At 37.4% G+C, this 26,970-nt stretch overlaps 2 protein-coding genes and 1 long non-coding RNA gene across 4 annotated transcripts; 2 read left to right on the top strand and 1 right to left on the bottom strand.

Annotated features, from left to right (window-relative positions):
* The first annotated feature begins 440 nt into the window (after positions 1 to 440).
* Positions 441 to 5,975, top strand: tmem106a (transmembrane protein 106A). The gene is made up of 8 exons (XM_079595882.1): positions 441 to 662; positions 1,562 to 1,733; positions 1,849 to 1,912; positions 2,035 to 2,188; positions 2,290 to 2,430; positions 2,591 to 2,634; positions 2,777 to 2,830; positions 4,584 to 5,975. The coding sequence occupies exons 2-8, from the start codon at positions 1,610 to 1,612 to the stop codon at positions 4,696 to 4,698; spliced, it is 696 nt and encodes a 231-aa protein (XP_079452008.1). The 5' UTR covers positions 441 to 662; positions 1,562 to 1,609; the 3' UTR covers positions 4,699 to 5,975.
* Positions 5,445 to 6,507, bottom strand: LOC306989843. 2 transcript variants are annotated; one of them, XR_013795747.1, is made up of 4 exons: positions 6,376 to 6,507; positions 5,869 to 5,985; positions 5,687 to 5,768; positions 5,445 to 5,497 (listed from the first exon to the last, which is right to left on the bottom strand). It is a non-coding gene; the product is annotated as an uncharacterized lncRNA (long non-coding RNA). The 2 variants fall into 2 exon arrangements; XR_013795748.1 differs by having other exon boundaries at positions 5,869 to 6,005; positions 6,376 to 6,445.
* A 514-nt stretch (positions 6,508 to 7,021) lies between these two features.
* Positions 7,022 to 10,052, top strand: arl4d (ADP-ribosylation factor-like 4D). Its single transcript, XM_079595881.1, has 2 exons — positions 7,022 to 7,285; positions 8,003 to 10,052. The coding sequence occupies exon 2, from the start codon at positions 8,131 to 8,133 to the stop codon at positions 8,731 to 8,733; it is 603 nt and encodes a 200-aa protein (XP_079452007.1). The 5' UTR covers positions 7,022 to 7,285; positions 8,003 to 8,130; the 3' UTR covers positions 8,734 to 10,052.
* Positions 10,053 to 26,970: the final 16,918 nt, after the last annotated feature.

Below are 26,970 nucleotides of genomic sequence, written 5' to 3'. Positions count from 1 at the left end.
TGTTAAATGATAATTGAAAACCTTGGTTTACTTTTAATTTAAGGGGTAATGAGAAAAAACGCACTATTTTTCCATGCAAACTCTTTCCATCTCTGTGAACATGTGTCTTGCAAGCAAAATACCATTCTTCATTTGTAATTTCTTCCCATAACTATATTTCCCATTTCCGTTTAATATATCTAGATGTGTTTTCTTTCTAATCTCCATCATGGCCCGATAGAGAGAAGAGATTCATCTGGGAATGGGATTAGTCAATTATCAACTCTAGTGTATTCAGATTAGTACTTTTTTTTTTTACTCCCTTTCAAATTTTCACTTTTATTTTAAAACATTTTAAAATTTTATATTTTTTCTTTGTTAACCTCTAAAAAGTCTCGACACTAATTCCAAAATAATAATAATTCCCAGATACATATTAATCAACCGCAGTCTTTAAACACGCAGTATCGATTATGACCACCAGATGGCGACACCAAACAACTGTGAAGGACTAAACAGGGAAGTATCAGGGAAGTATTTGCGCACTTGAAAGAAGTCTTGAAAGAAGTCGAGTCTTGAAGAAAAGTGGCGTCTGGTGTCTTCAATAAATCACGCAACGAATGACATTAATCTGCGGGGAAAGATTAAATCGCGATATTGAACCATGCTCAGATGAATTCACGGTAGGTGGAAAAGTGCTGTGTGAAGATTTGACATAAACGCATTTAGTAATGTTATGACACGATTGATGTGTCATGTTAGTTTTAGTTTCGGAAGAAATTCAAGCAGTTTTTTCTCTGGTACGACATTGTGAGGTTGTCTGTGTATTGTATCTTTCTTAAAATACTGTTAACTTTACACATTACTGCTTGCTGTGTTCATAAAAGTTGCTTACGACTTGGAGTCGATGGTTACAAAATGCTGTCTGTCTAGTTGGGCAGATCATAGGTTTTGATTCTGTCATAATGTGATAGTTGCATTATAAGATACCTAACTTAACTCTAAATAGATTTCACATTTCATTGCATTTACGCCACAAAACATTTCAGCTGGAAACGGTCGGCATAAATTTGGTTTCTTTTTCCTAAACTCGAAAGTTGTCAGTGATCACAAACATCTTAGTCACTGTTTGTAACGTAATTTGCGTTGTGAACTATTGCTTTTCACTCTTACATGCCACTTTACGTACCTTAATTCAAAGTTAATTTTAACATTACGTTTACTTGCATAAATATTAAATGAAAATTAAACACACACACACACACACACACACATATGGTTTCTTCAAAGGTCAGTCGTTTAAGGTCTTTAATTAAATCATGGAACTTTGTTCCATAATGCTCTTTGACATCTTTGCTGTTTTATTGTTGTGGAGCTTTGTTGATCATTTGGTGATATTTTACTGTTTTACAGTGAGGTTTTGGAGACAGTTTGTGTTGTTCCTTTAATGTATAACTAAAACAGTGTAATCACTGTCACCCTAACCTTAAGTAAAAAAAAAAATGAAAAAATACTTTGAGTTTGCTTATTGATTTCCTCATCAATTATGTACCAAGCTTACTGAAGCTGTCTTATTGTTTAGGGTGGAGGTCTTTAGTTTTGACCTGATATCTTCTGGAAATACAACATTATGTCCCAAAATAAATGTGTAGAGAAACGAAGGTTTTCCAAATGGTTGGACTATGGCAGTGTAAATGGGGAAGGACAGTCAGATCCATGCCCTACCTGCCAGGGCACAGGACGCATCCCGAGAGGCAGGTTTCAGTGTATTTTCTTATTATTTGGTAACAAATAAAGTTTCTTTGGCAGTTTTGGCTCTTGAATGCACCCTTATTCTGTCTGTATTATCTTGACTCTTGACATATCCAGGTCAGGAGAACCAACTCGTGGCAGTCATTCCTTGCAGTGACCAAAGGCTGAAACCTCACCACACGTCAGTATCACTATGACAAGAAGCCTATAGTTCTGCAATTTTCTCTCTCTGCGATTAATAAAATGTGCTTCATCATGTAAATATTCTCCAATTTATGTACAACATGGTTTAATGTCCCACAGGAAGCTCTATGTGTGTATAGCAGTGGGGCTTTGCCTCCTGATCTGCTCACTGATCCTGTTTTTCCTCTTCCCACGGAGTATGGATATGTCAGCTATGGAACTACAGTCATCTATGGTTTATTTCACTCCAGATAAAGTAAAAATAGTGGTCACGGTAGGTGATCTGACGTATATAGACACACCCTAAGATTCAACTGTTGTAATGCAATTTTTTACAAAGCTTGTAATCCTATGTACGTATTCTCCATTCTTCAGCACGAAATGAACCTCACCAACCAAAACTTTGTCAGAATCAGAGCTGACAATCTTAGTGTGCAAGCATTGGTTTTCGAGACTGTGGTTGGCCATACCAAGTTCCTCAATGTCACCGACCTTCCTCCTCGATCACAGAAAACGGTAAAACTTAGAAAGCATTTTTCCAATTTAAATGTTCTCAGATGCATTGTACAAGGCATCAGAAACCTGGGAAGAAAATTATGAATAAATCTAAAAACACTTTCTTTAAAGCCTCCATTGATCCTACAGGGATTTCATTCATCTTTCTTTCATCTTTCAGATTAAAGTTGTAGCCAACATTGTAATTGATGAACCAGGCCTCAAGTAAGTCATTCAATCAGTATCTAAACTTCACTAATTAATGTCTTTAATGTATTGTTTCCCTCTATAATCTCAGTGTAAATCTCAATTTTCAAGTACAAAAAATATATCTAGAAACATTCTCTTATGTCCTTTCTTTTTACAGTACTTACTGCAAGTCACATGCCTTTCAGATTCACACTTTATTCTTGCATTTGCAGTAAGTATACATTTCTAAGCAAGTATGCATTTCTATTAGCATACTGTTTGACTGAATCATTGAATGATAGTTGCCATCTTGGTTGATGTTTTGAAAGCTTGGATTTGGAAGGTGCGCATTGAATAATTATTATGTCTGGTATACCTTGTAAATATAAAATTCTAAAATCTATTCACTTTCACTATAAATACAACAAAATACTTTTTCAGTCCACATGTAATGTTAAATCATGTTCAAGACAAACAGCAGTCAACCACTGGCAATAACTAAGTCAAGTAGTCTATTCATTTTATGAGGGTCAATCCATCTCTAGTAGTCCAATGGAAGTTGCTTGAACATATCAACTGTTTTTTTTTTTTTGAGTGATTACCTCCCTCATGACTCATGTATTGGTGGCAAAACATAATTTTTATTTTACTATGTTTAACTACCGTTGCCCGTGGCCATCTTTGTATAACAAAAATGTGTTGTGGGCCATGACACAGACATCAATATCTCAGCTAACATGAGCTCCATGGAACAAAAACTGATCTCTAGAGCACGTTCCAAGGTACATGGCATGCACATATATACATTTTGCACCGTCATGTACCTTAGACTTACAATATAAGGCCAAATTTGAAATCAGGAATGCTCAAAGTTTTAATTTTGAGTCTTGAGTCTCAGCTGTAAATGTTTAACATGGACTAGATGGGAATTTTCAAAGTCCTCTATGGTAAAGTTTGAGATTCTGCTGGTTACAGAGCTAGGGCTAGAGATCTGAGGATAAGTCTACTTTATTTGTGTGTTTTAAGAAATGAACAGATGTAATATAAGCATGATAAAGAATAAAAATGAACCATATTTTACAGAAATTCTTATGTTTATGATTGACATACCATAACTTGTGCTTCTCAGTGAGGTCTAAAACAGTAGTTCTCAAGCACGGGGCTGGGGATACTAGGGGGCAACTTCCAAAGGGAACCTGGAAATTTGCTGAGGCCCCATATCTGCTGTTTTAGACGCACAAGCTATTATATGAATGTATCTTGTAATGTGCTATTAGAGATCAAGATTTATGGAGTTTGGACCATCCTGAACTGAGATAAACATAACCATGTAAACATATGTATATTTGTTGCAGGCCATAACACAAAATATGGTTGCTGTGGTTAAACCAAGTAAAATAAAAATGAGTAACGTGAACTTCATGGACTTTGGTCTATGTTAAAATCTAATAGGTTATAAAGTACATTACCTATATAAAAAAAACACCTAAAGTAAAATATATTTACAGTACTGTTCAAAAGTTTGGGGTCAGCTTTTGTTTTTTAACAAAGTCGTCTCCTGCTTACCAAGGCTGCATTTATTTGATTATAAATACAGCAAAACTGTAATATTGTGAAATTGTTACAATGCAAAACACTTGTTTTCTATTTGATAATATTGTAAAATATTGTATAATTTATTCATATGAAGGCAAAGCTGAAATTTTAGCAGCCAATACTCCAGTCTTCAGTCACATGATCCTTCAGAAATCATTTTAAAATTAGGCTTATTTTTTGCGTGTAACATTTATTATAATCATCAATGTTGTAAACAGTCGCGCTGCTTACCGTAATATTTTTGCAGAAATGAAATGGCTTGCACCATATATACTCAAGGATAAGTTGAATAAGTAGCCTACATTTTATCTTAATATGTCACGTGCCAATGTTTGGTTTTATAAATTCATATTTAGTAATTAATGTAAAATTCCTTGTGTTGTCTACAGATTGAATATCAAAGTCACCTACCTGTCCCATTCAGAGGAGATGTCTACAGATGCCTATGAGTATATTGACTGTGGAGTGAATTCCACTATGCCTCATCACTTCCCTCTGCGTTGAGACTAAACCATTGCCAATGAATGGCCATGAATGCTGATGTTATAGATATCGAAGTAGGCTGCTTTAAAAAGTATTGCTATTTTATGCCATAATTTACTACAGTCCATTTAAATAGGACTATGATGACAGCAACATATGATACAATACAAATAGCACTGGAATAATTAACGAATGTGTTCTGTTAACTTAGACCACTTTTCTTTCCTGTTGATTTGTTAGTGTTTACATTATATAAATACGTTTTAAAATTTGCACACCATGATTTTGCACATTAAATAGAAATGTTTTGAATTTTTGAGCAAATTATGCAAAAAAAAATCTAATCAGAACTGTTAAACACCCAATTGTGTTTTAATTAGGATTATGAAAGACAAATAAAGTCAGGTTTCCTGTAAAATACATATAGTACATATAATATGTGGAGTTGGTGCTGTCCAGTAGTCTGGTCTTCATCTTCACCATTGCTGGGAATACTGGAGGGACTAGAGCAAATCAAGCACACATCTTATGTAGATGCTGCTTTATTCTGGACCAGTTTCACCTTGTAAGTTCTTTAAATAATCGCTGTGATATTATACACATATGGCACATATGGCACAAATTGTTTAGCCTATACTTTATGTAAAGGTACAAATTTAAATAGAGAATTTCCAACCACTGGATCTGTTGAATCTTACAGACACACATTACAGAAACAGGTTAAACAAGTTTGTGATCTCTATAGAAATCTGCAGGAATGTACTCACTGTGTATCTTTTCATCTTGGCATGACACTTGCAACTGCATTGCTTGTCAACCTCTGAAGAAAACAAATGTTTACTCGGATTGAGTGAAGATTCCATGTATAACATTTTGTTAATTTTGTATTTTGATCATTAAAATTCAGTCACCTCTAAAGTGGTGACTCTTTGTTGTTAATGGCATGCAAACAATGGAGAATTCTTGAGTGTACTGATGTTTGTTGACCTGTTATTATGAGCAGCTTTACCTGGAGACTCACTGGACTCTGCAGGTTCACAGGGTGTCATATGTGCCTCAGAATGCTCATTGTTTTTACCTGGCTTGTCTTCCTAAAAAAAAAAAAAAAAAAAAAAATCCTATTATTTAGATGTAGGCTAATATTTAACTTATTTATAGAAAAGGGCTATATTAAGTGTATAAAAGTATTACATATCGTGTTGTTAACATGGGAACCTGCTTAACCGAGGCAGATAACCTGCGATTCAGCACTTGCTGACGGCGGCGGGCCTCCCAGTGCATTGCTGACATGTTACACCACAAGCGGGCCTGCAACGTGAGACCATTTCCTGATTAATGAAATTCAAACCCACATGGTGAGATGTTTCCTTTGTCATGACACACTCATAAAGAAATAAACACTGAACTGATTTCTTAGCTGCTCATAAATGTTGAAAATACAGGACAAAGCTGAGTTGGCGCAATGGGTTAAAAATAATTCGTAGGCTACTGTGACAGCTTAGTCAATGCCGTTGTAGAGTTGTGGCGTTACATTTAACGTTAGTCCTGCGCAAGTCCGATCCCGTTATATGATATCACATATGTCTACCAAAAACATGCAAAAGTATGTCTTAGTTTAAAACAAACAACACTAAATACTAATCATTCTTAACAAACAGGCAAGAAAAGCACATTTACTGAGCAGTGGACAAAACTTACCAAGGTCTGTTCTGCAGATATGTCCAAAAATCCACAGCTGACAACTTCACGTCCTCCTTGGAGAGCTTTGGTGGTTTCCTAGCAACGTTCAGCAATCGCTCACAACGTAACGTACGGACGCCACAGTTCGATTGTAGCGCGCGTTGTATCAATTTAATTGTTTATTATTACTTTTAGAAAATAAAACCCGTCCTAAATTAGCAGATTTTTCTGAAAAGGTCTATTATAGACTCTTGACATTTTGATTGAAACAACATTTAGATCACATACTACTTTTACAGTGTTACATTTGCGTATTTGTATAGAGTTATAGCAAAGTTAGCTATACAATATTTTAAACAAAACACTATACCTTATATGTATATTTAGGTGCTTATAAGTCTATAAAAACATGATTTTTGAGTTTTGTAGACGTAGGCTACTTTCTGATAAAGACAGCTGGTCGCGAGCCTATAGCCTATTTTAGCGCATTATTGTGATTATATATCGAATAACCATTTTCTTCCAAATCATTTAGGGAGAACCCTTCATAATTCGCAATCATGCACTTCCAAAAGATACAAGATCTACTAATACTGGGTAGTTTCGATGTCTTTGCTCGCCACAGTGAGGTGCTGTTTAAAACAAACACGACTTGTCATTCGATAACTCGTGTTTCAGAACAATCAAACGCTAGAGGGAGTCGCGAGAGGAATGAGGGATTCGCGTGACGTCACATACGGGGATTGTTGTCCTGGCTCTTGTGCGCTGACTGCGCTCAGCTCCACTTTCATCTCTGAGGTCGCTGCTATCGGAGGCAAGAGAGACTCTGGGAAATGAGCATTGTTTTGAGTCGTTTGGAGAACTGCTCGCCTATGTTTTTAAAATGAGAAATGGAAAAGCTGCCTGTTTCAAGATAGACATCTATTAGGTAAGTGGTGTGAATGTTGACAAAGATGAAATAGCATCGTTTTTCAAGCCAGGTTTTCGTTCTCTACACTGCGGCTTTCGTTCTCAAGTAACGTTATCTGCTGAATTTGCTCGACAAAGATGTTTTTGATTTCATCGTGTAGTCTGTAATCTTTGTAATGCTTTTTAAAGTAGCCTAGTTTCGAATAGGATTTTATAATTTAAACTTTAAATGATCAAGCTTTCGTACCTTTTGGTAATATTACTTACATAGACATAGCCTTCCCATAATTTCCATTTAAACTAGCCTATGTGCGAGAATGTATAATAAATCACAGCTGTTTACACGAAATTATAATATCTATGTTTTATTTTTAGGAATCTATTTCTGTTTAGACTTAAGAGGATTAGAAGAGGCAAGCATTGAGAGCAACCTCAAGCTCGATCTTTAACGTTACCTACAATGAACTTATTTGTGTTCTTTTTTGTTGTTGATTTTAAATTGACACTAAAGAGTTTTACAGTGAGCTATTGTGAATGTAATTCCAAAGTATTTTTTTTTATTTAAATATTTTTTATAGAATAGAATTCAAATACTTTTTCATTACTTGATTATTTTATTTAGTAGCTGTAAACTTTGCAGCTGGTTTACTGTGTTTGCTTGAAGGCAAATCTGGTGAAGTTGTAAATAACTTCCATATCGGTGATGATAATCAGCTTTTGTTTCTCCTTTAATTAGGTTCCACACGGTGCCGCCGATCTTACAAGCACGTCTGTCTGTCTGCAGTACCTTTGAAGTAGGTGCAAATGCCAAACACTTAGACAAATCTGCTTCTCCTTACAAGAGGGTGAGAAAACCAAGTTGCCATGGGAAACCAGTTGACAGAGATTGCCCCCAACACACCGTTTCTGCCTAACTTCCAGTCCCTCCACGTTGTGGTCATTGGTTTGGACTCTGCGGGCAAAACCTCACTTCTCTACAGACTGAAGCTGAAGGAATTTGTTGAAACTATCCCAACCAAGGGATTTAACACTGAGAAGATTAAAGTTCCGGTCGGAAATGGCCGTGCCATTACCTTTCAGGTGTGGGACGTGGGTGGTCAGGAAAAGCTTCGACCTTTGTGGAAGTCCTACACGCGGCGCACAGACGGCATGGTATTTGTGGTGGACTCCACGGAGGCGGAGCGCATGGAGGAGGCTAAGGTGGAGTTGCATAAGATTACACGTACGTCAGAGAACCAAGGAGTTCCAGTGCTGGTGTTGGCTAACAAACAGGACCTTCCAGTTGCGCTGCCTGTTTCTGACGTGGAGAAAGTTTTGTCAGTACACGAACTGAGTGCCTCCACCCTACACCACGTGCAAGGGTGCAGTGCGGTCGACGGGCAGGGGTTGCAGCTCGGTTTGGAAAAACTGTATGATATGATCCTCAAACGAAAGAAAATGGTTAAGCACAGCAAGAAAAAAAGATGAGCTGAATGGGACGGCTTATTCAACTTGCGAAGCTCATCGGTGAACCCTGACTTGTCGTAGGATTTTGGGAATCCCTTTATGAAGGAAATGCTCCAGATGCCCCAGTGGCCAGGAGAAAACAGATTTGACCTTTATGTGTCACACAGTATTGAACTGCTTTCTTCCATGCTGAGTAATTGCTGTGCGGCTCCCCTTTGTAATGAAGGAATATGTGATAGCAATGATAGGCTGTAGTATCAGCAGAATTTAAGCCTACATCCTTGCCTTTTTTATTTCTTTTTTTTTTTCCAAGCAAGAAAGAGACTGAATCATAGCTTGGCAATATATTGATTTCTCACAAGACTTCAGGCATCCTTTTTTCACATACGTTAAGTTGATTGCCAGTGCCGATATAATAAAAGGCCCTATACATGTTCACGCTATGTTAGTTGTGAAACTGAAGTCCTAAGCGAATCACTGAGATTCACTATTCACAGATCTAAGTTGGAAAACCTGTTTGTTTTTACATGCTGTATATAGTTTTTGTAATGCTGTAGAATTAATAAATTATAGATGGCTTTGACACAGTCTCAGAAGCCATATCTTTTATTCCTGAGGCTGCAGTCTTTGCTGAAATAAATGATAATTTTTATTATAATGTATTATTAAATCATGTGTTATTTATTAGATAGATAGATCCTAGGTTTTAATGCACTGTGATGAAACAGAAAACTGCCCCTATTAAAGTATTAATAGAGCAGGCGCTCAGGATGATGTCATCTGTGTTCAGGGAGGATGTCCCACAGGAAATGCATTGATGCTGAAAGAACATTGTTTGATGTAACCTCGGAGTTATAGCCGAATTCGTAAACTGAGCCTAGAAACGGGCGGAAGCAACGTTATATCACATTTGCTGACACAATATACAAAAAAACTATTTATTAAACAACCAAGTATGACTAATAGTATTTATCATAACCTAAGTATGACTAATAGGTTTCGTGCTGCTGCGCCTTTAATGTAAATCTACTCTTATTTTAAGGATTGAATTGTTTTAAGAGAGCAAATGGTTTTTAGATGTCCCGAGCCCCCACCATTGCACCGACAGACACATCTATTGACTTTGCCATGGAGTTCCCAGTAAAGCAGCTGCTTTGCTCTGATTGGATTCATTGATGCTCTGGGTTTATGGTGAGGAGACTGAATCAGGGATGATTTACAAGATGGGCTGAGAGATCAGTAAATGTGGTAACGTAGTAAGACTTCTGGGCCTGTGACATGATGATATGTAACTTGCAATTTTGATAATTTGTTTAGGATTAAAAAATTATACTATATGACTGACTGGAAACCAATGTGTTATTTAAAGTTAGTGTTATATTTCAGTAACAAAAATAGACTGAAATTCATCCGTCAATATCCAATAAGCATCTGCTGTGCTGAAAGGGACACCACCAAGGTAAATGTTAAAGATTTTATTGATCCCTGTGGTCACCCTGCCTCCACCTCAGAGAAAAGATGCTTGGTTTCTGATCCATGACCTCTGGCTGTCAATACACCATGAGTATCACACGGGTGGAGCTCTGAAGACGAAGACAAATGTCATGACAGACATTGGTATCAGTGGCGTTTGACCTAACTGGTTCTCTCAGTGTTATCTTAAGAATGAGGCCAGTCATCCTGCTGAGCTGGTTAATTAAGAAGTGGCACTGTCCTCTTCAGCTGAAGACAGTAATCCTCTCCATCAAGACGGATTTATTATGCAAATGTTTGTCTAAATATTTTTCTACAATGAAGTGGATTTGAATCTTGAAAAAAGAAGAAGCTTATTTTAAGTCTTAGAAGATGTCCTTAAAAAGCATCTAACAAAAGGCATCTGAAAAAAGGGGAAAGTGTTATGTAACAAAGAGCTGAACCATTCTAAATTGTTCATGTACCCTCAGGTCAGCCATGCAGGATGTCACATGGTGAGATCAGCGGTCATTGATAATAATGCACTACTAATACACCACTAAACAAGCTCTGTGGAGTATTTCCATGCTTCCAGCTTCACCCGAATACACAGACAGCAACATAGTGTCGGCCCAGATCCGGCCCACATCTGGCACATCTGGATCTGGGCCGACACTATGTTGCTGTCTGGGTATTAAGCCTCCAACTTTATACTCAACATCTAACTTTTGAGTAAACATGCTTCAGACCTTCATGATGGAATTTTATCAGCACTGCAGATAACCCGAAGGCTGTTAGTTTGAAATAGCTCCTTGTTACATTTGTTACTTCTTTTTCCAGACACATTTTTGCAAGATGCTTTTTACCAAAATTACCAAAGCTTCCAGGCCCTAATCTTAGGGAAAAATAAATAAATGGCAATGCCAAGGTAGCACATACAAACAAAGATGTTTATCTGATGTTCTTCTGCTTCTTGAATCACTGTTAGCGTTATTAAACTGGGGCTTATGTTTACTGTGGACAATCCTGCTAAAATCATAAAATCAGCAAAATTGTCTGTTGCAAACATACACACTTACGTCACTTTTTATCACAAAAGTTTTCACTTTTATTATGCAAATATATAATAATAAATTATTTTTTTGTCTTTCTAAAACATCCATAATCTATTGGATGTTACTCTTATTTTTTATATAAAAAATTATACTTTGTATTAGCAAGAATGCATTAATCACAATATAAAAAACAATCAAAAGATAATGTTTTTTGAACAGTATATTTTTACTGTTTTACAGTTTTACTGTGTATTTCTGTGGTGTAGAGGACTGCAGATATTTTAATTGTGGTTATTAATAACTAGATAACTAGGGGGAGGGGGGGGGTCCAGCATATGAATTTAAAAACCCCAATCATCTCAACGAATTGCCCTTTGAAAACGAACCCTTTTCAAAATGCATTCAACGGAATGTGAATCGCTGTTTAAGCATATCCCGTGTCTACTGTGCTACTAAAATAAGGATCTGAATGTTGGTAAAATGATCCATCATGTGTTGACATGGACCCAAGTAAGGCAGGGGAAGCCTCGGGGATTATGAAAAGATTAAGAAGGGGAATCACAAGATGGAACATGTTTCAAATCATGTCACATCCATCATAGAGTGGTTCCCCACAGTATTTCCAGTCACTGTGTCGAGCTTTATGTATTTTAATCCAGGATAGAAAATAGCTTGTACACACAAAACAACAGTTACTATAGTATACATTAAATGTGCAACTGCGAAAGAGCTTTCTTTTTATATCTGGGCTAGATTAAAGAACAATAACATCAAAAGCCATCCTGGGATGCAATTTTGGCCTCAATCCGGCTGTAATTTCACACAACACAAAAAAGAGCGTATAGGTGCTCAGGAGCCCCTTCTGTGGAATAGCTGGCAAATCAAACAACCCAGACGTTCTTATTTGTCACCTCAGCAACTGTGAGCGTGTAACCATGGGTGACCTCTTAGCTGCACAGGGCCTTTTAATTGCCTTTGTGGCTGGCTATGTATTTCATGTGGGGGTGACAGAGGGGGCAGAAAGGGATATAAAGTAGGCTTTATGGCTGCTTACGATCTCCAAAAATCTTGCAAGCCATATTGCTAAATCCAATATTGTCTTGAAAGACACCTCACGGGTCTGGAAGAGATTCAGCGCAGTTGTAAGACCGCCCCTCACACTGGGGGATGCAATGTGTTTATCGTTTAACCGTTGTTGTCAGGAGGCGGCGATCTCTCTAGCCAGCACTATTTTCCACTGGCTCGTAAAGCTGCCACTGGGACTGAGATGAGAAAGCGTCCTGGGGAGTGGGATTGTCGGGAACCGAACAGAGTCCCAGGGCAAGATAGTGCGGGTCATAAATCTATAGGCTACCCCAACTCAAAAGGTTTGCTGGGGAGAACACTGCACTGCAGTTTCACTCTTCACATTGAGGAAAACACCCTGAAACAGCCGATACATACTGGACTTTATAGATGGGTTGGAGTTTCAATGAGCTCGCCATTGATCTCTGCTTTAGATTAAGGCAAGGCTCTGTTTGACAGTTTTTTTCACGCAGAGACCATTGTGGGCAATATCTACTTAGGCCTGCGATGCTTTTGGGAAATGCAGCCCTTGTCAGTGGATCCAGAATACACATTTACAGTAAATGTGTATTTCATTACAGTTCATTCCTAAAAAAACATGGTGAATATTTTGTTTTCTGGCTGCTGACCATTTCTGATTTACAATTTAACTGATTTTACCCAGTGTTCAGATTTGTGCAAATCTGTTCATCTTTAAATATTTAATATAAATATTTCTCATTTGCACATTTAAACATAACATTTAAAAGAACTTGTTATACAACCAATTGTCTTAATGCAGAGTGTGTACCTAGTGTAGTGTGTAGAGGTTTTGTAAAATACCTAGTAAATGTTATTTAGGTTCACACATGCAACATGGTTTTGTAAGTGTGATTCATTAAGCGGGAGGCCGCTCTGGAATTATTGCCTTACCTAAATACCAAAATTCTTGTTCCAAAGGTTTCACATAATTCAACTATGGGCCTCTGATCATTCAAAACACACCGCATTAATGTTGTAACACAAACCTTAACATCTAAAATAATCACTAAGATTTGCTCTTGTCATCAACAAATAAGGATCGGTTTGATACATTTGACAGGTATGATATAATTCCCACAGCAACAGTTTGGAACTAGGGATAGTTCATCAAAAAATTTAAATTCTGTCATCATTTACTCATCATTTACCCGCAAGTTGTTCTAAAGAAGATATTGACTTCCATAGTATGGGGAAAAAATATGGAAATCAATCAACTGTTTGATAACATACATTCTTCAATATATCTTCTGTTATGTTCAGCAGAAGAACGAAATTCATACAGGTTTGGAACAACAGTAAATGATGACAGAATTTTTATTTTTGGGTGAACTTGCCCTCTTAAGAAGAATGAATTATGTTGGTGTACTCTTTGTGTCTGCATTACTTTAAAATCCTGGACATGTTAATCCTAAATATTGGAAAGGCGTTTGGTAATGCCAGTGTGGTGCACAGGCAGGAAAAACAGTTTTTATGTGTTTATCACCAGTCTATTCTCTGAGGTCTAGTGATCCTGTACCAGGATTATCCCAGTATCCCATCTGGCCAGACAGCTCTTGGGATTAATGCAGCAGCATCTGATCTAACTCAACAGCTGATTTATGTATCGCAGTGTTGTGGTTGCTAAGAGTGATTGAAAATTGATCCGCCCCTCTTTCGGAACATTGGAAATCCGGGAATTTAAACCTGGAAATACAGAAAGTTTTAGAATCTTGACAAATTTGGATTCAGTAATCACACTGAAATTAAAAGAAAGAAGAACATCTTAGAACAGTGAGGACAAACAAATGCTGAAAGGTTTATAAGCATACATGTTCTGTAGTAAACAGCACAACCCATGTCCCCTCTGCAAGATAAGGTCAATGAGTTTTCTTCTACTTTCATTAAGTTAATGTACCATACTCAATTTTAATGACAACAACATAAAAAAAAGATTTTCTGAGTCAGCATGTCTGAAGCATGTAGCTTCATTATCACTTAATCCTTTAAACATCACAGAGTACTAATAAATATAGTCCAATCCTTATTTTGCAAAAAGAAAAGAAAGAAAAGGAAATATACCCAATCAATGTTATGACAGAAAGCCGAATTTTATTTAGAACAAGTTCCATTAAAAAAGTTCTGAACCGAATTCTGTTCAGTTCCATTCTTCTGCCAATGTGAACAAAGCACCATAAACGTAAATTCCTTTTTGAGTAGCACAACACTGAAACTTTTACATTTGACTGCACAAATGATTTACCAAACACTTCTCAATGTTATATTTTGCATTATGGTTTAAGCATGTTTGCAGATGCAGCAAAATTCATGCTGTTTTACTACTTCTCAACAGATCAAAATCTCTTATATCACTCCATCAATGCCCAGCCTACCCACACTCAGGGCTCTTCTCTCACCTCCCACTGTTTGTTTTCTGATAGTTAAGCAGTTTTTAGCGTGGGTGGGTGATCTCTCACTCTCCTGCACTGCCTCTGGCTGAATGCACGCTGGTGCTGACTCCTTTGTTGTACAGCAGGACACCCCTCTTGCTCCAGCATTCCAAGCAGCCTGTCATGCTGGCAAACAGTACAGTATGCTAGATACAGTAGTGCTGTGCCTTTATTGCTCAACCAGCCATGGAGAATCGTGAGTGGGGTCATGGTGTGAGAGAGAGGAACGCACGTGTGAAGTGAAGCCCACGTGAGTGTGGGAGCTCATGTAGTAAACGACTCACTTGGTAACAAAAGAGGTCCTCTTCAAACACATTGCAGTGAACATCTCTAATTCAGAATTAGAAATCTTATCAGTATGTGTTCATATGAAAAGCTAGACCAACTCTCAAAAAGAATGAAGGCGAATTCACTGAACAGTTGTGGCACGTGCAAAAAGAAAAAAAGGTGTTTTATTCATGAATTTATAAATTCTTAAATTTAATAATTTATTTAAAGATTTTGGTAACACTTTACAGTAAGGCTCCATTTTAAACTACATTAGTTAAAATGAACAAAAATGAAAAAAGTATTTATCTGAAGCATTTATTAATGTTAATTAAAAAAAATTATATTGTTCAAAATCAAAAGTAAAGTAAAATTTTTTTTAATGAACCTTAACTTACATCAACTAACATTAAATAGTATTATTTTTAGGGCTGTGAAAGGATTAATCGTGATTAATCGCATCCAAAATAAAAGTTTGTGTTTACATACAAAAGTACTGTGTGTGTACTGTGTATAATAATTTTGTATATATAAATACACACACGTGCATGTATATATTTAAGATTTTTTTTAAATGTATATATAAAATATTTATATTTATATATAATATAAATTATATAATATATACAAGCATGTATGTGTATATATATATATATAAAAATAAATATATATATATATATATATATATATATATATATATATAATTATACACAGTACACTCACATTTATTATGTAAACACAAACTTTTATTTTGGATGCGATTAATCGCGATTAATCGTTAACAGCCCTAATTATTTTATTTATTAAATTACGCAAACAAAGATAAATACTGTAACAAATGAATTGCTCATCACTATTAGATAAAATGCGTTAAAGCATAACTCTCGCCAAATTTAAACCTAGGCTATTTTTGTTAATCTACCCGAGTCAACCATTCGTGTAAAAGCATAATTAGAATGGACACTCCACTTTTAAGTTTGACCGTATTTTAGTTTTTAGTAAAAATGCCTTTTGAATGAGACTGCTAGGGGCACTTCAATGATAGCATCAAAATCGCTATTTTTAAAACGGAGGCTCGAAACAACATGAAACTGTGCTTGAAGTATCACCAGGGGCTCTACACATGAACTCGAGCATTGACAACATTGTTTGTGTACACAAAGTTTGCTAAAAAGAAAAGTTTTGTACGACTCATTTTATCAGTTAGTGTTTCCGGTGGCTGGAATTTTGTCAGTCAAGTCAAGTCATCTTAATTTATATAGTGCTTTTAACAATGTAGATTGTTTCAAAGCAGCTTTAAAGTGATAAACGGATAATTTAAGGTAACAGAGATTGTTTTGGCTTTATAGCGGTTCTTGAATAAAGATATTTTCCAGCTAGTTAGTTTTGATTTATTCACTTCCGTCGGCGTCGCAACGATCATTAGTTATTAAATTAGAGGCCGCTAAGACGACATCGTTCTCTCTACAAAGACTTTAAACGCGAACCTGTGAGAAACACTGATGGCACTCACATGCGCATTAAGAATTAATTCTATAGTTACGCATATTTGAATATATGTGCGCAGGTTTGTAATTTCCTACAAACCAAGACTTAAACTACTTGTCTGGCCTTAACAATTGTATACAGAATTTCATCACTTTGGGATAGATACGCGTAACCGAAATTATCCCGACAACGCTTTATCTGTAGAGCGGTAAAGGGATCCTTCACAGGGGAGAGACTAGTTGTCACTTCAGCACTGCGTTGTCATCGGGTCCAGGCGAAGGTCTTTCGTCAGATCTGGATACGGCCTAGAAAAGGCACTAAGACACTAAAATTAGCATATGCCATTCTTCTTATGATGTAATGAGTACATCAGGATTTATGGAAGGTGTTCCCAGTTCCGGCTGACCTAATCTATACAGCCTAACATTGAATTATGGAAGTCTATAATGTATTATGTATTATGTGAATGCTAGGTCAAAGAGATGTGTCTTTAATCTAGCTTTGAACTGACAGAGTGTGTCTGCGTCCCGGACAATGGTAGGAAGTCTGCTCCAAAGTTTTGGAGCTAAATAGGATTTTGATGCTCTCATTGTAGTGCCCCTAGCACTCCCATTCAAAAGGCATTTTGACCGAAAACTAAAATACGGTCAAACTTAAAAGTGGAGTTTCCATTCTAATTATGCTTTTACACAAATGTTTGACTCGGGTAGATTAACAAAAATAGCCTAGGTTAAATTTTGGCGAGAGTTATCCTTTAACTAATGGGACCTTATTGTAAAGTGTTTCCTATCACGTATATGGCTGTTCATATGCATTAAGAAGGACGCCAAGGGAAATATTTCTAATAATAATCACTGAGAACAATCACAGGAAACAAGGCCTACACAAACCTAATCAAACACGAGAACCGACAAACACGGAAGAGAACAGAGAGTATACACACAAGTAAACAAGGGAACAAAATGGGAAACAGGTGAACGTAATTAGAAACTATACTAACAAACAGGGAGCTCAACTGAGGGGCCACTTGCACACCATTTTCAACTAAAAACGGAAAACCTTTTTTGGCCGTTCATTTAAACTAGCCTACAACATTGTTTTGGGGCCCTGAAAATGCAAACTTTTGAAAACGGGTTTAAAAATGCACGTTTTTGAAAATTACACTGTTATCATCATCTCTGTGTAAACTATGCACATGCGTATTACGTGTTTAGTAGGCATGCACATTTTATCTATGAGTCTTTTTTTCTTCTGTCACTGTAACAAAGTTCGTTGTTATGGGAAGAAGGAGGCAGGAACCGGAGAGAACATTCAGAAACAATAATTGTAAACAAATACAAAAATGAAAGTATAAGCCAGCAGCCCCTCGCAGACAACTGCTGGCCACACAACACTGTTCCTCACTCGATCTTCACTGTCGTCGCTCCTCCTTTATGCTTCCGCTCCTCCGTGAGAGACACGAGACCAGTGCGTAGGGCAGGTGTCGCTCATTATCAATCGTGCCGTTTTCCGACGGCCCTCGACCTCGTCCTGCTCGCCACAGTATACTGTTTTTCGGGGAAGTATGTGATTTCGGATGCAGCACCCGAATGTGCGCAGGTGTATAGTGTTTCTTTACAAAGAGACATTGTTAACTACTGGTCTGGCATTTTTATGCGTTTTCGCAGATACATGTGAACAGGGATAGTTTTGATAACGTTGTCATCTGCACAAAGAAATTATTAAGAAATTATTAAATTATTATTAATTTATATTTTATTCATTAATCAGCAACAAACCAGTTTAACCAGGCACTAAATATGTCTAAAGCGCTTCTTCTAAAGGTCATTATTGCCAGTGAAAACACACAGTTGTTCATCAAATTATGATGCAATGTTTGGATTCAGCACATTTTGTTACTTGATTTGAATACTTTCAGGTGCTATGAAAACAGAGACAGTAGCCTGTGTAAATATTTCCTTAAGACTGCTGTGCAAATATATATATTTGAGATCCACTACAGTTTTGAGAACACTGTTCTTTCATTAAAAGAAAAACATGATTTAGGTCTTTTTCCTAGAACTGGACTTTTCACGGCACTCACACCTTTTATTTTAGCAAACAATTGCCCCATTTAAGAAGCCATTTTCCTCTAATGCGTGGCAGGGAAAATAGTCTTCATGCTGGCAGCTGGCAGGCGCTGCATGTGAGAGTTCAGGTAGCTGTTAATCTGCGTGTGGATCAGCTTTGAGCCCAGGGCTGGGATGCAAGCACGGTTCCTCTCATGATTGTTGAGGGGAACCCATGCAAAGCAGATCGGGTATTCACTCCACAGCCCCTACATGGACACCTCCATAAAGAAGCTTTTGTTTATCCCTGTTGCTACCAAGTCCATAACAAGCTTTCCCGTACAATTATTTTCTGGCTTGCGCTCGCTCGGTTGACCATTTTCTGAACCCATTCTTCCAGAGCGGTCATCGGCTCGAGAGTTCAGAAAGGTGAACGGACATTCTATTCCACTCTTATGGGTTTCAAAAAGTAGTGTATTTATTGCTGTATATAACCTTAACTGCTCAATGAATATGCTCAGTTCACATATGATTCATGAATTATTATAGGCATTAAAAATGATGGAAGATTTATGAAAAGCATGCATCCAGAGATGACAGCATTACTTTTCCATTGCCTCATGTAAGAGCTGAGGACCAGTCAGACTCCTTGCTGTTACTGCTTAATACCATGTTTGGGGACAAACTCACCCGTCTTCTTGGAAACAGTACTTTATCCAAGTTAGTAACCGGCATTCGCATAAACATCCCTATGGGTTTGTTTGGAGAGGATCAGAATGTTTAAAGTTTAACCACGGGTAATGAAGACACACAGATGCATACTCGCTAAACTTGACATTTTTTCAGAAGACAAGTGAGAGATGGAAACTTCATAAATATACTGTATATAACAAATCAGAAAAGATGGCCCCTTCACCAAATTTTACCATGACTGTCATCTCGAACTTTAAAAATAGACAAGAATGAATGCTTGTATTTGACATTTCTGTGGTCTTATTTAAGAGAGGGTGGCTGAGCAATTCTAGACTATTCTCAATCTTGAGGTCAAGAGCTACAATTAACCATAGCACTATGGCTATGAGGAGAATAGAGTAAATGATGCAAATAACAGGATAAGCTAATGGTTTTGCTGTATTTTAGAGTGGTTAATTGCTAATTCAAACAGTAAAAGCTTTGATTCCGGTCTTTTGTTTGCACTCATTCCATTTCCGTCTCATTGAACCCACTGAAAACCACCATGAAAACTCACTATTGCTAGTATAAATGAGAAGTTTAATTTGTGCTCAGTGGCCCGTTTAAAAAAAGCTGCATTTTAGAACATCTTTATTCACAATAAAAAAGCAGAACCAATTATTGTTTGTTATAAACAACAATTGCTTGTAGTTCCATTAGCACCAATGACGTCTTGTTCTTTTTCTGACTGAAGCGTGTAGGATTGCCAAACAAGACAAAGTAAATATACACTCTTAAAAGTAAAGGTTCTTTATTGGCATCAATGGTTTCATGAAGAACTTTTAACATACATGGAACCTTTCCATTGTAAAAGTTTCCTAGTGGAAAAAGGAAAAATGTAACATTATTAAAATATTCTTTACACACACACAAAACATGGTTATTTTCAAAACTGTTCACTGAAACGCTCGATAGTGAATCATTAGGTGACAATTCTAAGTATACTAAATATAGTATGTATATTTAGTATTGCATTTCCATTCTATGTGGCCATAATATATCCTTTAAGTATCATGCAATTACGACGTAAAAGTAATATGCAACATTATGATACACTGTTTTAGGAATGTGTTGAGCGCTGTACTCTCTGCCTCCCGCGTCCCACAATTCCCACTTTGCGATATGTGGGTCAGAATTAATGTATGCAGCACCTGAGCTAATTGGTGCAGCACAGAACCTGAAAAAACTCTGTAATCACAGATAAAAACTCAGACTATCAAAGTACAACCAGGACATGTCATCCATTTCAATGTATATGACTTCAAAAGAGTAAATCTATGTGTGATGGTCTGCACAGATGGACAGTCAAACACAAAGTCTCTGTGATTCTGACTACGAAGGGGAGCTTGACAGCTTGCAATTTCAAGGCAGCAGTCAAGGGGAACAGAGCTGTCAAAGAGGTGACTGTAAAGGATGATGGGGACTTTGAATAGTTATGGATGTAAATAGCACAGTTGTATGGCTCAGGAGAAGAGAAGAGAGAGCAAATGGATGATACAAAGCAGCAGCACCGGAGCTTGCAGCTCTGCTCCCCAGGCAGACTCACACACTTTACTGCATTGCAGAGGAAAAAAAGGGTGGTGGTGGAGGGGGTTGGTTACACACACACACACACACACACACACACACACACACACACACACACACACACACACACACACACACACACACACACACGCACACACACACACGCGCACACACACACACACGCACGCGCGCGCACACACACACACACACACACACACACACACACACACACACACACACACACACACACACACACACACACACACACACACACACACACACACACACACACACACACACACACACACACACACACACACACACACACACACACACACACACACACAAACTCTCAAAAGCTTCCCTCACTTGTTTTCTCAGTGATCAGCAAAGATTTTTCTTATGCTGAATTATTTAAAGAGTGAAAGATGGTGTTTTTCTTTCAAAATAAAGAGCTCTATGAGCACTTACTTACCTGTATAAGGATTGGGTGAAAGTACACTTACAGTTTTTTTCGATTGCTAAACGACAGTGAGCACAACTGGAGCTACATGTGCAAAACTCTAACTACAGTCTGCACAGCAGCAGTTCATGTGGACCAAACTCTAGTTCGTTTTTCATTGCTTGAACACAGTTTTCAAAACTCTACACACTTATCCCATGACTTTAACCACAACCTGCACAACACTGTGGATTTACAGCACTTTGTTCAAATGCTAACACACTGGTGTCAAAACTGTGAACCACACATTCAAAACAGAATAGATTTCAGCCTTGTGCCTTTCAAACACTGCTGGTGGCAACTTCAGCTGAAACAGGTGAGATTTACATCCTTACAGTAAATGAGAACATTACAGGAATTTATTTTGTTTTGCAATTATAGAATATTTACACAGATATATATTACAGTAAGTTTGACTGTAAAATATATTTTTACTGTATTACTGTATATACTGTAATATACAACATAACCCAAAGGCTGGCCCCAACAGGAGGAAGAGAAAACATATTTTCAGATGCGCAGGAAAATGCTATTGTCGCAGATTCATGGTTTTGTACCTGCCTGCATATTCACCCTTCCTCAACCCAATAGAGGAGTTTTTCTCTGCCTGGAGGTGTAAAGTGTTTGGTCACCACCACCCACATGACCAAATGTCTCTTTTGGAAGCCATGCGTGCCGGATGTGAGGACACGAGTCCAGAGGACTACCAGGGATGGATAAGGCACTCCAGAAGGTTCTTCCCCAGGTGCATGGCAAGAGAGAACATTTTATGTGATGTTGATGAAAACCTGTGGCCTGATGCTAGAGATTAGCAGGATTAGCCCCTCAATTATTTGTTTGAATTACATGTACTTTTAGTTTCTACCTTTTTTTCCTCATTATACTGTAATTCTGTAAATTACTACAGACTATTGTGAAGCAAACTGCTAATTTTCATTTACCTTAAAGAATTGTTATGTTCTAAAAATTTACTGTAAATAAATCATGTGAAAGAATGTCACTCTTTTCTTTGAAGAAAATATTACTTTGTATGAAGTCACTGAAATTGTTCAAACTGTAAAGATGAAAACTTTGTATTTTCTGTATTGGTGTTTGATGCTTGTGTTTTTACTCTCAGTGTGTTCTGAGTGACAGTGTGTGTTATCTCAGTGAGGGTTGTGCATAGTGTTTGGCTGCACTGAGCCTGTTTTGAGCCATGTGTTAAGAGTTGTGTTGCTTGGAGTGAGTTTTGCAGGTGATGTGAACTGTTTAGCTCAGGTGACTGTTGGTAGTGCAGACTGTAGTTAGAGTTTTGCACATGTAGCTCCAGTTGTGCTCACTGTCGTTTAGCAATCGAAAAAAACTGTAAGAGGTTGGAACCGATCTATACATTAACATGTTCTCATTTGCATGCAAATTCAAATCAGTGCATACACTTAACAGCATGCATATGATCTCTCCTAACACATTGACATTGTTTTGGATGGGTAACCTCTACTGTCCACCTGTCTCAATAGCTGGAGTCTGACCCTGATCTGTCCTCTGGAACCCACTGTGGAAGTACAGAGTAAGGCTAACTGGTGTTAGAAACCATGCCAGCGCCTAGTTTGGCAGCAAAGTTTTTATGTCCTCACTTGATCCTCCATTGCAAGGTTAAGCGATCACGTGCAAGAGGGAGGAGATACGGCCTTAAAATGTTAATCTCCTATCTAATAGATACAATTCTCCATTGGGCCTTCAAGTAGAAAGATACATTGAGTTGCAATGAATAATGTTCTTCTGGATTGGTGTTGCAACCAAAAGTAATGTGAGGGCGGCCAGTCAGCCTACAGGAAGAGGAGGTGTTGTACTGTGTGGTGTGGAATAATCAGAAATATTACAAAATGCCAGTTTTCACCATAAATCTCACCAAGTTAATGCCATCCATCCATCCATCCATCCATCCATCCATCCATCCATCCATCCATCCATCCACCCACCCATCCACTCTTTCATCCACCCATCCATCCACCCATCCATCCACCCATCCATCCACCCATCCATCCACCCACCCACCCATCCATCCACCCAACCATCCATCCACCCATCCACCCATCCATCCACCCATCCATCCACCCATCCATCCATCCATCCATCCATCCATCCATCCATCCATCCATCCATCCATCCATCCATCCACACAAGTTTCTTCAGGTCCATGAATCTGAGCAGAGTTCCAAAAGTGCTGATAAAACAGTAAACAGAACTGATTTTTACTGTTTGTATCACTTGTCTTTCTTTTTTGCGTTTCAGACCGACTGTCAGTCTGTGTATTAGTGGTGGGGATTTTTCAGTGACTCTTTCTGCAAGTTACATTCGGGAACTAGTGCATTTGTATATACCTACTTCCCTTCTAAATAGAAAGCAAAACATTACTTGGAAAAGACTAGTATGTCAGAATTCATAGTATTCATAAAACAGATTAAAAGTTGCCAGGTGACTGAGATTGTAATGTGCTTATCTATTGGACACTTTACTATCCCATGAGGCCACGGGAGAGGATTTGTGAATTTCAGGGAATCAACAGAAATTTCTCCTTAAGTCCCTTTACAAAGACAACATGGCAGATGTAGTACATCCAGATCTAATTAATTCAACACATTATATAGAACCAACTTTTTTAACGGTTATGAAGTAAGTTCTCAATTAAATGTACCAAACAGTAAGCGAGTCTGGATGCACAGACTGTCTCTTTGAGTGAGTCATTGAATGATTCACTGACTCAATTTGTTCAAAAACACTGGTTAATTTACGAACAATTCCAGCAACTATGTTTTTTAGCGAATCATTAATTAATTCCCTCAACCGATTAGTTCAAAAACGCTGAATAATTCACAAACAAAACACTACGATGTGTGCTGTGACTTTGTATGGAACTAACAAGTCCTTGACTTGACCAAAACAGACAAAGTAACTAGCAATATTGTGTCAAAAATGTGTTCAGACCAAGGACAATAAATATAAAGATAAAGATATCATTCTAAAAATCATTCTAAATTTAAAACAATTGTAGAGTCCACTCCACAACTATGATAATGGCACAAAAGAGAGATATTGTTACTCACTTTTTTAGAATGATGTTTTCCAACTGATGAGCAATATAAACATTGACAGCCAATCAGAATCCATCCTGCTCTTAGGAACTCGAGCATTTAAAGCAGCACACGACATAGCTTCAGCGTTAGTGTGGACACTAATAGTTATCTTCATAGTTATCGCTCTTGATGTGAATGGGCTTTTACTCAATATCAGAATCTTTTTTTATAGATTCATAGTATAAAAGCAATATTACACAATCATGTTGAATTTTTGTACTCCAATAACATCTCAGAAATATAATATCACTAGTTCTAACATGTTTTGTAATTAGCAAAGGTATATCCAGAAACTGTAGCATAAGAATGTAGCTCAAGTTCAACTCACAAGACAGAGAGATAGATATATAGATGGATTTATTGATAAACTATAGCCTGAAAGCTAAAGCAGGACATTTCCCGTTTGTTAACCTCCTCCCTAACCAATTAAAGATGAATGGCACACACACACATCAACTCTCTCTCCTCTCCAGCACATGCAGATACAGTCGTAATAAACATCTCACTTATGTGGAGCTCGTGTCAGCACATAAGCACGCATGTGCGGGGGCCGAGGCCGGGGAGAGGCGTCAGTGCACTGCCTCCAGCTGACAGCTCCCTTCTGCCTGAGATCAGGGCCAGCTGAGTGTACAGTCATTCGTTCCCATACAAAAACATGTGGCATGTGCTTCTCAGAACTAGACTTTCCAATCTGCCCAGTAACAGTTGCAGTGTGCAGTAGAAGGATCGAGCAGTGCGAAGAAGGGATAGTAGAAGAGGAGGAGGAGGAGGCCACTCGAAAAACAATCCAGCAATAGCTAAAGATAGATCTGAGCTTCCAGGCACGCTAAGGCCTGGCACACTCAAGGTTAGAGCATGGCATGCACTGGGCCACGCAAACACACAAGCAGATAGCACAGAGGCCAATGGAGTGGATAGATTAAGCATTGCTTTTTGTTTACTTGGTATTTCACATGGCCTTCAACATTCAGAGCAGTCATTTTAGTATCATTCAAGTGTTTTTTTTTTTTTTTACCAGTTAATAGTTTTTATTTTGTATTTAATTCAAATTAATTTTATTCAAGTTTTAGTAAATTTATTATGCTTTTGTCATTTTTTAAATTTATATCGTTGTATTTTTATTTCAATTTTTATTTTTTATTTTAGTACATCCAGCTAAATGAAAATGAGAAATGTTACTTTGGAAAAATAAAAACAAATTCAATTAAAATTTTCAATTCAAATAATGTAAATGTTTTTTAATGGTTTTAGTTATAATCCTGATTCAGAGTAATGAAAAATAGATGTCGATCTCTCCTCTATATGACTAATGTAGAAATCAATAGATTGTAAGCTTCACTCTTGGCTGCAGTGACAATAACCAGCAGATGTTGCATGTAAAAAAAATCACAGATGGACTTTGGAATTATATGGGGAGGAAATTACTGAAACTAGGAATTTCATTTACATTTTACGTTCTATGTACCAAGTCATGAAACTCTAGATGCTGACAATTACATTGTTAACTACACGGCACAAGCTGATTGGTTTCTGTTGCATCTGCAGCCAATGAGCTTGCTATTAAAAAATAATAATAATAAAAATTAAATAGTTGGTCAGTGTTTGCTATAACAGTTTGCAGAGTGCTTTCAGAGTTCCTCTGAAACCCTCCACCTTCCCCAGCTCCACCTGTATAGATCTGTAGGCGTAATTTCATGCTATTTGTGCAGTTGTGCAGCAGAAGTATGACCAAATACATTAACACTGTAATATCCATTATCATGCTAAACTCTTCAGAACTGTCATGATATTTTCAGTAATGTTATATGAATTAGATATTGTATGTGACATGTGATGACAAACATTCCACTTCATGTGTATTTTACAAAATAGTTTGTTATTCAGGACATTATTGTTCCCCAAACATATTTGAATAAGGAGATCAATCTGAACTTTTGACCCTAAAATGTAAGGGATAGTTCACAAAAAATAAAATAAAATAAATGATGTCATCATTTACTCCCCTTCATGTCCCTCCAAACCTATGACTTTATTTCTTCTGTGGAAAACAAGTTTTTTTTTTTGGTCAATACAATGAAGATGAATGCTTTTAGTGCATCAGTTAAGTGTTATGAACATCTGCTCAGATGGACTGTCACGTGTACAGCACTTACGCCAAGCTGTGGTTTTGCACAACCCTATCATACTGTTTAAAGAGGGAAGACATTATGAGAAACACCACATTACTCTAGGTCCATTTTGGGTAGCATTTTCACAGGACTTGGCTTTGGCAACATAATACACTACATTTGCAAAAGCTTTAGATAGAACTGAACTTGTGCTGAACTCCCATGAATTTTTAAATAAATCCAGAGTAATAGGTTCACGGGGCTGGGGTTATTTTTTTTTATTTTTTTTTATTGTTGTGTCTAGCCAATAAAGCCTGGTAATCTTTCCACTGAGACACACTAAGCCATTCGGAGACGTTTGGCCAAGGTAATATGGTCTTGCCCCTTTGGCAAACCTAATAAAGCCTAACCTCTTTCCGACAGGCCTATTACACCAGTCTAGCCTTGTTGGTGT

Source organism: Phoxinus phoxinus (assembly GCF_949152265.1).
Source record: "Phoxinus phoxinus genome assembly, chromosome: 21".
NCBI classification, from domain to species: domain Eukaryota; kingdom Metazoa; phylum Chordata; class Actinopteri; order Cypriniformes; family Leuciscidae; genus Phoxinus; species Phoxinus phoxinus.
The sequence above is the reverse complement of the archived record's forward strand: the minus strand, read 5'-3'. Positions and strand labels throughout refer to the sequence as shown.

Coding starts and splice junctions, on each gene's coding strand:
- tmem106a (XM_079595882.1), top strand. CDS start 1,610: ATGTCCCAAAATAAATGTGTAGAGAAACGAAGGTTTTCCAAATGGTTG. Junction 2,431..2,590: donor CTCCTCGATCACAGAAAACG/GTAAAACTTAGA, acceptor TTCATCTTTCAG/ATTAAAGTTGTAGCCAACAT. Junction 2,831..4,583: donor ACTTTATTCTTGCATTTGCA/GTAAGTATACAT, acceptor TGTTGTCTACAG/ATTGAATATCAAAGTCACCT.
- arl4d (XM_079595881.1), top strand. CDS start 8,131: ATGGGAAACCAGTTGACAGAGATTGCCCCCAACACACCGTTTCTGCCT.